The following is a 16903-nucleotide window of genomic DNA, read 5'->3' as shown; positions in this document are numbered from 1 at the left end:
CTTAACTACCTTATCTTGTAAGACGACGAGGCTGTCGTCGTTGTCTCATGTGTTGTGTTCCTTCCCTGGAGTATTATGGCTGGTGGATGAGTGGGACACGAACAGGAGACAACAACAGAAAATATGACCCCCATTTTTTCCCTTTAAGACGAAGGGGAAAAAGCCAAGAGGGGCTTTGACGGCAGAATGAATTAAGGCCTTATGAGTGTTTGGAATGATTCAGGCTTAAGGGCAACATGGAATGATTCAGGCTTGAGGGGCAACATGGAATGGTTCAGGCTTGAGGGCAACATGGAATGGTTCAGGCTTGAGGGCAACATGGAATGGTTCAGGCTTAAGGGCCATATGGAATGGTTCAGGCTTGAGGGCAACCTAGAATGGTTCACGCTTGAGAGCCACATGGAATGGTTCAGGCTTGAGGGGCAACCTGGAATGGTTCAGGTTTGAGGGCAACATGGAATGGTTCAGGCTTAAGGGCCATATGGAATGGTTCAGGCTTGAGGGGCCACATGGAATGGTTTAGGCTTAAGGGCAACATGGAATGGTTCAGGCTTGAGGGCATCCTGGAATGGTTCAGGCTTGAGGGGCCACATGGAATGGTTCAGGCTTGAGGGCAACATGGAATGGTTCAGGCTTGAGGGCAACATGGAATGGTTCAGGCTTGAGGACAACATAGAATGGTTCAGGCTTAAGGGCCATATGGGAGGGTTCAGGCTTGAGGGCAACCTGAAATGGTTCAGGCTTAAGGGCATCCTGGAATGGTTCAGGCTTAAGGGCATCCTGGAATGGTTCAGGCTTAAGGGCATCCTGGAATGGTTCAGGCTTAAGGGCATCCTGGAATGGTTCAGGCTTAAGGTCATCCTGGAATGGTTCAGGCTTAAGGGCATCCTGGAATGGTTCAGGCTTAAGGGCATCCTGGAATGGTTCAGGCTTGAGGGCATCCTGGAATGGTTCAGGCTTAAGGGCATCCTGGAATGGTTCAGGCTTGAGGGCATCCTGGAATGGTTCAGGCTTAAGGGCATCCTGGAATGGTTCAGGCTTAAGGGCATCCTGGAATGGTTCAGGCTTAAGGGCATCCTGGAATGGTTCAGGCTTAAGGGCATCCTGGAATGGTTCAGGCTTAAGGGCATCCTGGAATGGTTCAGGCTTAAGGGCATCCTGGACTAATGTGAGGTCAGAGACCTTGAGGACTTCTCACCGCACATACGCTTCACAGAAATGATGTGTGTGGTGGTGGTGGTAGTGGTGGTGGTGGTAGTGGTGGTGATGGTGGTAGTGATGGTGGTAGTGGTGGTGGTAGTGGTGGTGGTAGTGGTGTTATTGGTGGTGGTGGTAGTGATAGTGGTAGTGGTGGTAGTGGTGGTGGTGGTGGACGTAGTGGTGTTGGTAGTGGTAGTAGTGTTGGTGGTATTGTTGGTAGATTGGTGGTGATGGTGGTAGTAGTGGCAGTGGTAGTGATGGTGGTAGTTGTGGTGGTATTGGTGATGGTGGTAGCGATGGTGGTAGTGGTGGTGGACGTAGTGGTGTTGGTAGTGGTAGTAGTGGTGGTAGTGATGGTGGTAGTGGTAGTAGTGGTGGTGGTATTGTTGGTGGAATGGTGGTGATGGTGGTGGTGGTGGTGGTAGTGGTGGTGGTAGTGATGGTGGTAGTTGTGGAAGTGGTGCTAGTAGTAATGGTGGTGGTGGTGGTGGTGATGGTGATGGTAGTGATGGTGATGGTGGTGGTGGTGGTGGTGGTAGTGATGGTGATGGTAGTGATGGTGATGGTGGTGGTGGTGGTGGTGGTAGTGATGGTGATGGTAGTGATGGTGATGGTGGTGGTGGTGGTGGTGATGGTGATGGTAGTGGTGGTGGTGGTGGTGGTGATGGTGATGGTAGTGGTGGTGGTGGTGGTGGTGGTGATGGTGATGGTAGTGATGGTGATGGTGGTGGTGGTGGTGGTGATGGTGGTGGTGGTGGTGGTGATATTGGTGGTGGTGGTGGTAATGGTGATGGTAGTGATGGTGGTGGTGGTAGTGGTGGTGGTAGTGATGGTGGTAGTTGTGGAAGTGGTGCTAGTAGTAATGGTGATGGTAGTGGTGGTGGTGGTGGTGGTGGTGGTAGTGATGGTGGTAGTGGTAGTGGCGGTAGAGGTGGTGGTGGTAGTGATGGTGGTGATAGTAGTGGTGGTGGTAGTGATGGTGGTAGTGGTAGTGGCGGTAGAGGTGGTGGTGGTAGTGATGGTGGTGATAGTAGTGGTGGTGGTAGTGGTCCATTGCTCTATCTTCTCACATTTGTGCAGCTCTGCAGCAAACTTTGCCTGAGAAAATATTGCTGCATTTCAGTGTAATTTGTTATGATTAAGACATTATATCTTCGCCTTTCTTTTATGCACATAAATTTGCATTATGCTCAATTGACCCAACCACTGAGCCGCACATCCTTGCCATGTGTAATTATTTTGAATTAATAGGTCCTGGGTTCGATCCCAGGCGCCGGCGAGAAACAATGGGCAGAGTTTCTTTCATCCTATGCCCCTGTTACCTAGCAGTAAAATAGGTACCTGGATGTTAGTCAGCTGTCACGGGCTGCCTCCTGGGGGGTAGAGGCCTGGTCGAGGACCGGGCCGCGGAGACACTAAAAAGCCCCGAAATCATCTCAAGATAACCTCAAGATAACCTCAAGGGCGATTTTTACCAATGTTTTGTAATCAGAAAAAAAATGTATGAATTAAAAACTGCAAAACGAATATATTTTCCTATGCAAGAAAGCTCATACATTCGAACTCGGGCCTTGAAATGCGACACCTTTGTCCTACCAGTCAGGCTACGAATGCTCATAATAAGAAAGAATCTCAAAAGTAGCTATAACTGGTGCCCAACTGAGACTTTTAAACTTCCCCGAACCACCAGTCATGTATCAGACGGTAATCCCCCCCCCCCCCCTCCTTTATTCGTGTCATTAAAGGATTTGTTTTAGTTTAATTTCTACCACAGACGTAGAAATTAAATCCCATTTTTTTTTCCTTAGCTCCCCCCCCCCCCCCTCGCAACCACTTGGGCTGGACGGTAGAGCGACGGTTTCACTTCATGCAGGTCGGTGTTCAATCCCCGACCGTTAACATGTGGTTTGGGAGCACCATTCCTTCCCCCCGTCCCATTCTATATCCTTATCCTGACCCCTTCCCAGTGCTATATAGTCGTAATGGCCTGGCGCTTTCCACCTGATAATTCCCTCCCTCCTCTTATTCCCCTTTTCATCCCTCTTCATCCCTAATTTTCCTTCCACTCCCTACCTCGAACAAACAAACAAACATTTCCACGTGTGTGTGTGTGTGTGTGTGTGTGTGTGTGTGTGTGTGTGTGTGTGTGTGTGTGTGTGTGTGTGTGTATATATATATATATATATATATATATATATATATATATATATATATATATATATATATATATATATATATATATATTGTCACGTGGGGGGTGGGTGGTCCGGGGCTCTGCTAACACTCGGCTGCTAGGGGCTCAAAAGACCCAATTACTCAGCCCCTCCGACTCCCGGGATTCACCGGAGCCTCCCTGGTCACACAGGAGAGGACCAACAATGCCCACCTCCGCAGGTCTTTGCTTCCACCACAAAAGGGGGGTGCCACTGATTCACCCTGGAAGCCCTTCAGTCGAACACGGGGAAACTGCTGTTAACAGTTCCGGCCTAGACCCGTGGGGGAGTGAAGGAAGACTCAGGCTTACCTTATAACCATAACCTCCCTGAGTCTTGCCTGCCAGACAAAAAAGGTTGCAGGAACTCCTTTCCCGCCTGTCTTCTCTATCTTCTTAGCAAGGTCGCCAGCTGGGTTATTATATCTGCACCCCAGCAATGCAGTTCAGTGGGTGTATTATATATTGTTTGTAGCCAGAAATGTATGCTCAATAGAGAAATATCATAAATGGAGGCACACTCAAACACAGTGATAAAATGTGTGGCTTTACTGATGCAAATTACATGAACACACACACACAATCACAAGTAATACATGAATATGGAAATATGGATAATGAGTCTGGAGATCGTCAGCCTCTTCTTCCACGACCTCCAACACTCCTTCGACTGGGCAGAAAGACAGGAGTCTCACACTCTCACAGGAGGGCCTCTTCACCACGTCGGCACCTCTTCTTCACTGTCCTGCCATCCATACACACTGTCCTCTCTGACAGTCCTGGACACAAGCTGCCTTGCAGCCTATTCTACTATTAAAGTAATCAAGTCTTGCTGCCACATACACAAGTAAATATTGTGGCCTAACTAGCCTACTCATACAAGGGGTAATGGGAGGGAAAATGATCTACCTTACATTCCTGGCTCACGACGCCTGTCCCTCGATGGTGTGAGGTTCCCACGCTTCCTTGGGTCGATCCTTGACGATCCAGGACGTTCCACAGGTCCTCAGGTGTCGTGAAGCCTTCGCGTCGTCGCCGTTCCAATCCCTGAGATTCAGCTGCCCCAATCCTGGTTCATCGATGGGCGCTGAGCTAATCACTATTTTTCCCCACACTCGCCCCTTCCACAAGGCGTTGCTCCTTGTCCTAGGCACGGTGTCGTCCTTCCAAGATTCTCAGTGGATGTGACCCCAGTCACAGCTAGGCCTGCCCGCCCACCTTCCAGACCTCAACGTCCAGCCAGCGGCGCCGCCCAGCGTCGTCGCCGACTATTTTCCGAGTTTGGCACTTCTCTGCTCAATGAACTTGGTTCCTCTTTTGCTTCCCAGAAGCACAGGGTCTCCAATAACTATGATGGGCTGCGATGGCCAGCTCAATCCACTGAACAAGGCTTGCAGAGCCTCCAATCCTTGAGAGCAGACCGAGGCGCGTCCTGTCGCTTCCAAGGTCAGAACAACTCTCACGTTGGCGCTGGCGCCGCCCGGGGCACTCGGTGACGTCATGGCGGGCCCTGATTTGTCGCCCGCGACCAACGTCGGCCAATCCGCGATCGGCTAATGTCCCTTCCAAAAGGTCATATCTGCCATAGGGGATACTGTTTCATTTTATAACAGGGCGCCAATTTTCCTTTATTTACAACTTATAATATAACTTCCTTCCCTTAACGGGCAGCCGGTCTGGTCGCCACATATATCATTAGACTCCCTGAACCTCAGAGAATCAGTAGGGAGAGCTGATATGACTCTTTAAGCCGGCAAACGAAAGAAATAGGAGAGGGCACCGTAACAATATATATATATATATGTCGTACCTAATAGCCAGAACGCACTTCTCAGCCTACTATTCAAGGCCCGATTTGCCTAATAAGCCAAGTTTTCATGAATTAATGTTTTTTCGTCTACCTAACCTACCTAACCTAACCTAACCTAGCTTTTTTTGGCTACCTAACCTAACCTTACCTATAAATATAGGTTAGGTTAGGTTAGGTAGGGTTGGTTAGGTTCGGTCATATATCTACGTTAATTTTAACTCCAATATAATAAAATTGACCTCATACATAGAGAAAAGGGTTGCTTTATCATTTCATAAGAAAAAAATTATAGTAAATATATTAATTCAGGAAAACTTGGCTTACTAGGCAAATCTGGCCTTGAATAGTAGGCTGAGAAGTGAGTTCTGGCTACTAGGTACGACATATATATATATATATATATATATATATATATATATATATATATAGGGTACCCGGCTGCACCCGGGTCTCTTGCTCTCCTTTTCTACACCTTTCCTCCCCCTCTCTTCCACACTCTTCACTTCATCTCTCCCTTGATCTGCTTGTTTGCCTGCTTCACTCCAATTGTTCTTCACCCAGACCCGTCTTACCACACGGGCCCGCTGGGCACTTGCACGGGGGCCCGACTAGCATCAGGGCATGCTGGGCACTTGCACAGGGACCCGACTAGCATCAGGGCCTACTGGGCACTTGCACGGGGGCCCCACTATCATCAGGGCCCGCTGGGCACTTCCCGGCGGTCCCACTAGCATAGGACCCCGATGGGCATGTGCCCGGGGGCCCCACTAGCATCAGAGCCCGATGGGCACTTGCACGGGGGCCCCACTAGCATCAGGGCCTGCTGGGCACTTGCACGGGGGCCCCACTAGCATCAGGGCCTGCTGGGCACTTGCACGGGGGCCCCACTATCATCAGGGCCCGCTGGGCACTTGCACGGGGGCCCCACTAGCATCAGAGCCCGATGGGCACTTGCACGGGGGCCCCACTAGCATCAGGGCCTGCTGGGCACTTGCACGGGGGCCCCACTAGCATCAGGGCCTGCTGGGCACTTGCACGGGGGCCCCACTATCATCAGGGCCCGCTGGGCACTTCCCGGCGGTCCCACTAGCATAGGACCCCGATGGGCATGTGCCCGGGGGCCCCACTAGCATCAGGGCCTGCTGGGCACTTGCACGGGGGCCCCACTATCATCAGGGCCCGCTGGGCACTTGCCCGAGAGCCCCACTAGCATAGGACATATTCATTACGGTAGTAGAATGCTTAAATATTTAGGTCTGGTTGCAAGCACACTTATATAATATAACCCAACATTCTGGTGTGGGAGGAAATACTAAATATTTCAGGTATATATTTCCAGGTGGATATCCCTTTGAGCAGATATGAAACGTAATGTTTTGAGTGGAGCAGAGAAGAGGAAGAGAGCGGCAGAGAAGAAAATAGGAATTCTAAAAGTAGCATCGTGGTTCAACACAGGTGAAACGACAGCCACTCATATCACTCCATCGGGTATAGCATCCACGTCAGCATCCACTCCTGCAATGTCAGCCACTAGTACTGTTCCTTCAGGTATAGCATCCACGTCAGCATCCATTCCTGCAATGTCAGCCAACTAGTACTGTTCCTTCAGGTATAGCATCCACGTCATCCTCCACTCCTGCAATGTCAGCCACTAGTACTGTTCCTTCAGGTATAGCATCCACGTCAGCATCCACTCCTGCAATGTCAGCCAACTAGTACTGTTCCTTTAGATATATCATCCACATTTATATCCATTCCAGCTACCAATCCTCCAGTCTCAGAAGACATACCAATCAGTGCCTGTTGCTGCTGCTGCTGCTGCTGGTGACATTTTACAAGAGGACATGCCCAAATCTGTAACAGTAAAGGAGCTTACAATCCAAGAGACAGATTCGGGGCTATGGAGCATTAATGATACTAACACAATAGATTACTGGATTCGTAGCGGGCTCTCATCATGTCAGAATCATGAAAAAAAACTTTTCAAACTCCCTCAGAGTACATAAAACAGCTGGAGTAGAGAATATGAAGGCAAGGTATTTATCAATGTGTTCAAACTTGACCTGCGGAATGGAGAGTATGTAAAACGTGAATGGATAGTCTATCCTCTATCCCATGGTTGTTTGTACTGCTTTGTATGTCGTCTATTGTCCAAGAAAGAATCTCCCTTTGCTACATTGGGGTTCAATTAGTGGAAGCACAGCAATGTTACTGTAGAACATGAAAATGGAGAAGAACATGGAATGTGCATGACAGCATATATAATAAATCATGAAGGAACTGGAAGTGTAGACTCTTCATTACTTGAGCAATATCGCTCAGAGCAGGAATATTGGCAGAAAGTGTTGACACGTGTGGTTTCTGTAATTCGCTTTCTTGCCTCTAGAGGTTTGACGAGAAAGCCAGATTATTGGGTTAGCAAAAAATGACAACAATTTAGGTATACTAAATGCTGAGTGAATGTGACCCTTTCTTGGAGGGAGGGAGTTATGAAGGGGAAAGCGCCAACCCGTTACGACTACTAACTGGGAAGGAGGGAAGGATAAGGAATTGGGATAGGACGGGGGGGGGGAGGAGAAATGGTGGCCAAACACTTGGACGGTCGGGGATTGAACGCCGACCTGCATTAAGCGAGACCGTTGTTCTACCGTCTAGCCCAAGTGGTTGCCCTTTTCTTGGAAGAACATCTCAATGTATGGAAATCCTGGAAAACAGAATCCGTCATATTTATCTGCAAATATTTATAAGGAATTTCTTGAATTAATGGGACAACAGGTTCTCTATACTCTTCTTGAAGAAGTAAAAAGAATCAGAGTATTATTCAGTAAGTGTAAATGCTACTCCAGACATCTCACACACAGACCAACTGACATTTACTGTCCGATACATGAAAGGCTGTGAGCCTGTGGATCGTTTCTTGATGTTCATCCCCATCTTTTCTCATGGAGCAAAGGATCTAACAGACACTGTTGTGGATTTTCTCAGTGGAATTTGGTTCTTATTATCAAACTACCGTAGTCAGTCATACGATAATGCCTCAAATATGTCTGGACATTTTACTGGATTGCAAGGACGGATTCATCAACTCAACGAGTCTGCCATCTATGTCGCTTGTGCTGGACACAGGCCGAACTTGGTGGGAGTAAAAGCAGCAGAATGTTGTCTACAGACTGGCAAATTCTTTGACTTTCTTCAGTATCTGAATTCATTTTTGCTGGCTCTACTCATCGCTGACATTGACAACATCTTTAGGAAAAGATTTTGTGGTCAAGGGTCTGTCTGACACACGCTGGTCAGACAACATTATGATGATGTTGATGCATCAGTGTTGAGGGGTTTTGAGAAAATAAAACATGCACTGGACTCTCTATCAGCTGGCAATGAACAACAGATGAATACAAGGCGAGAGGCAGACGGTCCCCAGCATAGGGGTCCATAGGGAAGGATTGAGCACAAAAATGGAAAACCTGGAAACAATCTTTCTCACAATTCTTTGGCATGACAAGCTAGAAAGAATGAAGAAAACAAACAAGGTCCTGCAATCAAAGGATGTGAACATCCTTGTTTGCCACGAATCTTCTCAAGTCTATGAAAACCTTTCTTCAGGAAACTTGAGACAAATTTAGTGAATTGGAATTCGAAGTCAGGAGTATGTGTCCTGATAGAGATTACAGTGATGGGGAAAAACGTGGAACGAGAACGAAGTGTGTGTCTTGGTAGATATGATGGATCAGTAGAGAAGTTACTTCTCAGAAAAAACGAACAATTCAAGTTAGAAACTTTCCTCCCTATTCTGGACACTCTACTCTTAGAAATGATAAGAGGGGCAGAGACTTATTCACCAATTGGAAATCTGTTTTCTCTCTTCAGTGAAATGAAAAGCATTGCTTTTGATATACTAAAGAGAAAGTGTAAACATATGGCTAATATGTTATTACAAATATCTGAATTTTTATGACTTTTTAAGTGAATGTGAGCATCTCAAGCACTATGTGGCTCTTGGTGAAAATTGTGAGACTATCCTTGCACTGTACAGAAAAATAATTTCGGACAATTGGAAATCTGTATTCCCGAATTTTGAAATTGCACTCAGTGTTCATATACATGATGGTGACCAACTGTACAGGAGAACGTTCTTTTTTCAAGACTGAAACTTTTAACACACAGAGATCACACTAACGTGATGCATCAAATGAACAACTGGCTACTAGCTACGGGATCCAGTAAGTTCAGTAGAACTTCTGTTTCAACCCTTTTAACCCTGTCGTAGCTCAGTTGATTAAGGCAGTGTCTGGGATGCTCCCGGACGCAGGTTCGAATCCTCGTCACGGCCTTTGTGGATTTGTTCACTGAAACTTATAAAAACAATCAGTTTCGTAGCACAATTGGGGCAGCATTATTTGAACTGGCTTTCACTCATGTGCATGGACAATGACATCCTGATGTCCATTGACTTCAAGCCAATAATAAAGCAATTCTCTGAAAAGAAATCCTGCCAGTGCTTGTTATAATAAGAAGTTCGCAGTAATTTCCTATTGTGCCATCTAATCTGTGTAGCTGACTGAGTAACCATTGTGTTTTTCAAGCCTTGTGTATCGTTCAAATGTTTATCATGTTGATTAAAAACATGCTGGAGGGCAGCAACTAATGTTTTAACACCAGTTTAGTTGAAGTGCCAATAAAAAAAATATATGTTTAATACAGGGGGGGGGGTACCACCTCTGGTGCAATTATAGGGACCCACAGCCTCAAAGAAGGCAACACAGAGCATTATATTATCGACCATTTAACTTTTATTCCTGTGAGTGGTTGTGGTGGGGGCCTCAGCACACTGGGGTGCCCAGGGGCCCATAATACTGTTAAGACGGCCCTGCCTTACCCTCTTCTTCCCTCCTTCTCTTTTTCCCTCCTTCCCCTATTCTTCCCTCCTTCCCCCTTTTCTTCCCTACTTCCCCTAACCTCGGTCTCCATCTCTCCCCCTTCTCTCAGAAAATATATTAAGAAACCCTGAAAGAATTGTATTGGTCTCAGATAATATATTATTACGATCACATGAAACTCTAGGGAAATCACAACAAATATTTCGCACTCGACTCCATTAAAATCGCAAGAAGGTGGGTTCTATAAAGGCTATTATTATGTCTTAAAGCATTTAACTTAGGCTTAACCCCCACAAGCCTCTACCCGTCCCGTACCCAAGATCACCCCCCCCCCCTCCTTCCCCCTTGAAAAAATGGGTGAGGCTAGCCATAGACATTTAACTTGCAACTTTAGGCAAACAGCCGATTGCTCTTATAGTACAGATCCATTAGCAGGGTTGATGTACTTATGTACATCAACCCTGCAGGGTTGATTGTATTTGATTAACATTTGATTGTATTTGATAAACATTTGATTGTATTTGATTGATTAGCAGGGTTGATTGTACTTGCGGGGTTTGAGCCTCGGCTCTTTGGTCCCGCCTCTCAACTGTAAGGTTTGTGTGTATAAAAGTATATAGTATAAGAGATCAATGCAGAGTGGGCCAACCCAGCAACTTTGTCAATAGTAAGTGCACGCACTCCCGTCTTAAGCACGGGACTACAAGCCTGTCTTACGACCCTTCAGTTCAATCAGATTTTTGTTATCGTTTAATACAAAAGCAAAACAGGGTTATTTATGCAGTCACTGAGAGCAAATGAGCAACTTTCCTGAGAGCAAATCAACCAACCAACACATTACAACTGGAAAGAAAATGCCTGTGTTTCAGTCTGTCCTTGAAGTCTGTCCCATTTTCTGTCCAGAAAATGCCTGTGTTTCAGTCTGTCCTTGAAGTCTGTCCCATTTTCTGTCCAGAAAATGCCTGTGTTTCAGTCTGTCCTTGAAGTCTGTCCCATTTTCTGTCCAGAAAATGCCTGTGTTTCAGTCTGTCCTTGAAGTCTCATATTTTCTGTCCAGAAAATGTCTGTTTCAGTCCGTCCTTGACGTTCAGGAGGCTCCATGACGGAGAGAAACCTCTCGTGAATGTTGGGTTATGTATTAAAATAAACAGCACATACTTCTCCATTCCTTCCAGTTATCGTCCCGTGTTAAACGATAAAAGTTTGGTCCCGAAAACGGAATTGCCAGTTGGTTAAACTAGATCAGGATGATGATGATTATAGCGGATCAGACATAATGAAGACATTGGCTAGTCAGGTGATGGTGGCGTGTGTATAATATAGCTCGCCCCCAGGTAATTATACCAGGTTGTAATTAATCATCAGGTTATTTGCCTGTCACTCACGTGTCCGAGCGAGTGACGGGGCTGACAGGTGCGTGTCCGCGCACACATACTCCCACTCCTCGACTGCCATACACAATTTTTGCCATAAAAAATTCTCTGTATTTGTGCATAAAATGTACAGTTTACGTTTCTTTGTTTATATAAATATAGACTTAGTGCAAAATTTTAAAATCGCGTGTTCCACGTTGAAGGACTTCCACCGAGAATTTAATTTTTAGTTGAGAGGTTATGGTCTATATTTCATGAACTAAATTGGCGGCCTGTACCACGGAAATCTGACGATAAGTCTCACTTTGGTTATCACCAGACGCCATGGTACACCAAGCCCCTACCATGGTACACCAAGCCTCTACCATGGTACACCAAGCCCCAACCATGGTACACCAAGCCCCTACCACGGTACACCAAGCCCCTACCACGGTACACCAAGCCCCTACCATGGTACACCAAGCCCCTACCATGGTACACCAAGCCCCTACCATGGTACGCCAAGCCCCTACCATGGTACACCAAGCCCCTACCATGGTACACCAAGCCCCTACCATGGTACACCAAGCCCCAACCATGGTACACCAAGCCCCTACCATGGTACACCAAGCCCCTACCATGGTACACCAAGCCCCTACCATGGTACGCCAAGCCTCTACCATGGTACGCCAAGCCCCTACCATGGTACGCCAAGCCCCTACCATGGTACGCCAAGCCCCTACCATGGTACACCAAGCCTCTACCATGGTACACCAAGCCTCTACCATGGTACACCAAGCCTCTACCATGGTACACCAAGCCTCTACCATGGTACACCAAGCCCCTACCATGGTACACCAAGCCTCTACCATGGTACACCAAGCCCCTACCATGGTACACCAAGCCTCTACCATGGTACACCAAGCCTCTACCATGGTACACCAAGCCTCTACCATGGTACACCAAGCCTCTACCATGGTACACCAAGCCTCTACCATGGTACACCAAGCCTCTACCATGGTACACCAAGCCTCTACCATGGTACACCAAGCCTCTACCATGGTACACCTAGCCTCTACCATGGTACGCCAAGCCTCTACCATGGTACACCAAGCCCCTACCATGGTACACCAATCCTCTACCATGGTACATCAATCCTCTACCATGGTACACCAAGCCTCTACCATGGTACACCAAGCCTCTACCATGGTACACCAAGCCTCTACCATGGTACACCAAGCCTCTACCTTGGTACACCAAGCCCCTACCATGGTACACCAAGCCTCTACCATGGTACGCCAAGCCTCTACCATGGTACACCAAGCCTCTACCATGGTACACCAAGCCTCTACCATGGTACACCAAGCCCCTACCATGGTACACCAAGCCTCTACCATGGTACACCAAGCCCCTACCATGGTACACCAAGCCTCTACCATGGTACACCAAGCCCCTACCATGGTACACCAAGCCTCTACCATGGTACATCAAGCCTCTACCATGGTACACCAAGCCTCTACCATGGTACACCAAGCCTCTACCATGCTACACCAAGCCTCTACCATGGTACACCAAGCCTCTACCATGGTACACCAAGCCTCTACCATGGTACACCTAGCCTCTACCATGGTACGCCAAGCCTCTACCATGGTACACCAAGCCCCTACCATGGTACACCAATCCTCTACCATGGTACATCAATCCTCTACCATGGTACATCAATCCTCTACCATGGTACACCAAGCCTCTACCATGGTACACCAAGCCTCTACCATGGTACACCAAGCCTCTACCTTGGTACACCAAGCCTCTACCATGGTACGCCAAGCCTCTACCATGGTACGCCAAGCCTCTACCATGCTACACCAAGCCTCTACCATGGTACACCAAGCCTCTACCATGCTACACCAAGCCTCTACCATGGTACACCAAGCCTCTACCATGGTACACCAAGCCCCTACCATGGTACACCAAGCCTCTACCATGGTACACCAAGCCCCTACCATGGTACACCAAGCCTCTACCATGGTACACCAAGCCTCTACCATGCTACACCAAGCCTCTACCATGCTACACCAAGCCTCTACCATGCTACACCAAGCCTCTACCATGCTACACCAAGCCTCTACCATGGTACACCAAGCCTCTACCATGGGACACCAAGCCTCTACCATGGTACACCAAGCCCCTACCATGGTACACCAAGCCTCTACCATGGTACACCAAGCCTCTACCATGCTACACCAAGCCTCTACCATGGTACACCAAGCCTCTACCAAGGTACACCAAGCCTCTACCATGGTACGCCAAGCCCCTACTATGGTACACCAAGCCTCTACCATGGTACACCAAGCCTCTACCATGGTACACCAAGCCTCTACCATGGTACGCCAAGCCCCTACCATGGTACACCAAGCCTCTACCATGGTACGCCAAGCCCCTACCATGGTACACCAAGCCTCTACCATGCTACACCAAGCCTCTACCATGCTACACCAAGCCTCTACCATGCTACACCAAGCCTCTACCATGGTACACCAAGCCTCTACCATGGTACACCAAGCCTCTACCATGGTACACCAAGCCTCTACCATGGTACACCAAGCCTCTACCATGCTACACCAAGCCTCTACCATGGTACACCAAGTCTCTACCATGGTACACCAAGTCTCTACCATGGTACACCAAGCCTCTACCATGGTACACCAAGCCCCTACCATGGTACACCGAACCTCTACCATAGTACACCAAGCTTCTTCCATGGTACACCAAGCCTCTTCCATGGTACACCGAACCTCTACCATAGTACACCAAGCTTCTTCCATGGTACACCAAGCCTCTACCATGGTACACCGAACCTCTACCATAGTACACCAAGCCTCTACCATGGTACACCAAGCCTCTTCCATGGCACACCGAACCTCTACCATAGTACACCAAGCTTCTTCCATGGTACACGGAACCTCTACCATAGTACACCGAACCTCTACCATAGTACACCGAACCTCTACCATAGTACACCAAGCCTCTTCCATGGTACACCGAACCTCTACCATAGTACACCGAACCTCTACCATAGTACACCAAGCCTCTTCCATGGTACACCGAACCTCTACCATGCTATACCAAGCCTTAACCATGGCACATGAAGCCTCTATCAGGTGCAACGGTCAATCATCACAACCCTCCACAAGATTCCACCCTCAACAGTCAACTCCACTACGGGGTCACCATAGCCCGTGCTACTTGGAACTTTTTCCTGTTCCAAGTAGCTTAATCTAAAACAACAAATACCACAACAGTTGCCTACTTCAGTAAATATTTTCTGCTAAGTGTATAGAGGTATGGAGAAGGGACGTAAGATATCTATTAGTCACTACTCACATTTCTCCCCTAAAAGTGGTCTAATTCCTGGGTACCTATTTCTCCCAATATTTTAACAATATATATGTAATTATATAATGGTCTGCTCGCGATATATATATATATATATATATATATATATATATATATATATATATATATATATATATTTTTTTTTTTTTTTTTTTTTCCGACACCTCTAGGAGTCATATTTTCTCAATATTTCTCATCTCAGTATATCCGATGTACACGACCTTAAGCTTTTGAGCGCTCCGATGGAGTTGCTGCGGTTTCTCTCTCACATATTATGTTATATCTTTATTGTGCTATTTTATACTCACGTAAAACTTTTTTGATGCGAAATATCTTAGTCAATTTAGTGAAGCTTTTTAACCAGCTTTAGTGCATTTTTTTTTTGTTTTTTGGGCCTGTGTTATGTAATTCCTTCTGATGGTTATGGTGATTAAGGCACTGTGCAGTGAAGGTGGTTACAGTGATGATGGTGGCTACAGTGATCGGGATCGTGGTGGGGTAGTGAAGTTAGTTACAGTGATGAGGATAGTGTGCAGTTGTATGGTGATAAATGGTCGTGGATTGTGATGATAGGTACATGATGAAAAGTCGCAGGGGTAGTGAAAATGGTTTGTGTGATAATGGAGGAGGGGCCGTGTTGATGGTTCCAGCTGTGAACCTCGCGTGTATTCACCTAGTTGTATTCACCTAGTTGTATTCACCTAGTTGTGTTTACGGGGGTTGAGCTTTGATCTTTCGGCCCGCCTCTCAACTGTCAATCAACTGTTTTTATTAACTACTTTGTTTCCACACCACACACACATACACACACACACCCCAGGAAGCAGCCCGTGATAGTTGACTAACTCCCAGGTACCTATTTACTGCTAGGTAACAGAGGCATTCAGGGTGAAAGAAACTTTGCCCATTTGTTTCTGCCTCGTGCGGGAATCGAACCCGCGCCACAGAATTACGAGTCCTGCCCGCTATCCACCAGGCTACCATTTCCCCTAGGTGTGTGTGTGTGTGTGTGTGTGTATGTGTGTGTGTATGTGTGTGTGTGTGTGTGTGTGTGTGTGTGTGTGTGTGTGTGTGTGTGTGTGTGTGTGTGGTGTGGAAAAAAAGTAATTAGTAAACAGTTCATTGGCAGTTGAGAGGCGGGCCGAAAGAGCAAAGCTCAACCCCCGCAAACACAACTAGGTGAATACACACACACACACACACAAACACACACACACACACACACATTGTGTGGAGGATTGTAGGATCCTCCAAGAGGACTTAAACAGGTTGCAGAGATGGTCAGGGAAATGGCTACTGGAGTTCAACACCCGTAAATGAAAAGTTATGGAAATGGGATCAGATCATAGGAGACCAAAGGGACAGTACACAATGAAGGGGAACTGCCTACCTGTAACGATTCGAGAAAGAGACCTGGGAGTGGATGTGACACCTAATCTAACTCCTGAGGCACATATAAATAGGATAACAACAGCAGCGTACTCTACACTGGCGAAAATTAGAACTTCATTCAGAAACCTAAGTGAGGAGGCTTTTAGGGCGCTTTACACTGCCTACGTGAGACCAGTCTTAGAGTATGCCGCGCCATCATGGAGCCCCACCTGAAGAAACACATAAGGAAACTGGAGAAGGTTCAGAGGTTTGCGACGAGTCTTGTCTCAGAGTTACGAGGGATGGGATATGAAGAGCGTCTGAAGGAACTGAACCTTCCGACACTAGAGAAAATAAGGGAGAGAGGAGATATGATAGGGACATATAAAATACTCAGGGGAATTGACAAAGTGGAAATAGATGAAATGTTCACACGTAATAATAACAGAACGAGGGGACATGGGTGGAAACTGGAAACTCAGATGAGTCACAGAGATGTTAGGAAGTTTTCTTTTAGCGTGAGAGTAGTGGAAAAATGGAATGTACTTGGGGAACAGGTTGTGGAAGCAAATACTATTCATACTTTTAAAATTAGGTATGATAGGGAAATGGGACAGGAGTCATTGCTGTAAACAACCGATGGCTGGAAAGGCGGGATCCAAGAGTCAATGCTCGATCCTGC

General features: G+C 47.0%; 1 protein-coding gene across 1 annotated transcript in view; it reads right to left on the bottom strand.

The window, feature by feature from the left end:
* Positions 1–573: 573 nt before the first annotated feature.
* LOC138357023 (coagulation factor V-like) overlaps positions 574–16903 on the bottom strand; it is a 24707-nt gene continuing 8377 nt past the window's right edge. The window contains exons 3-4 of the mRNA XM_069313558.1: positions 6942–7076; positions 574–1131 (exon numbers count right to left, since the gene is read on the bottom strand). Coding sequence (XP_069169659.1) covers positions 574–1131; positions 6942–7076 — 693 coding nt within the window. The remainder of the gene's footprint in view (positions 1132–6941; positions 7077–16903) is intronic.

Source organism: Procambarus clarkii, chromosome 75 (genome assembly GCF_040958095.1).
Source record: "Procambarus clarkii isolate CNS0578487 chromosome 75, FALCON_Pclarkii_2.0, whole genome shotgun sequence".
Classification (NCBI taxonomy): Eukaryota; Metazoa; Arthropoda; class Malacostraca; order Decapoda; family Cambaridae; genus Procambarus; species Procambarus clarkii.
Note: the sequence above shows the minus strand (reverse complement) of the source record. Positions and strands in the feature narration are given on the sequence as shown.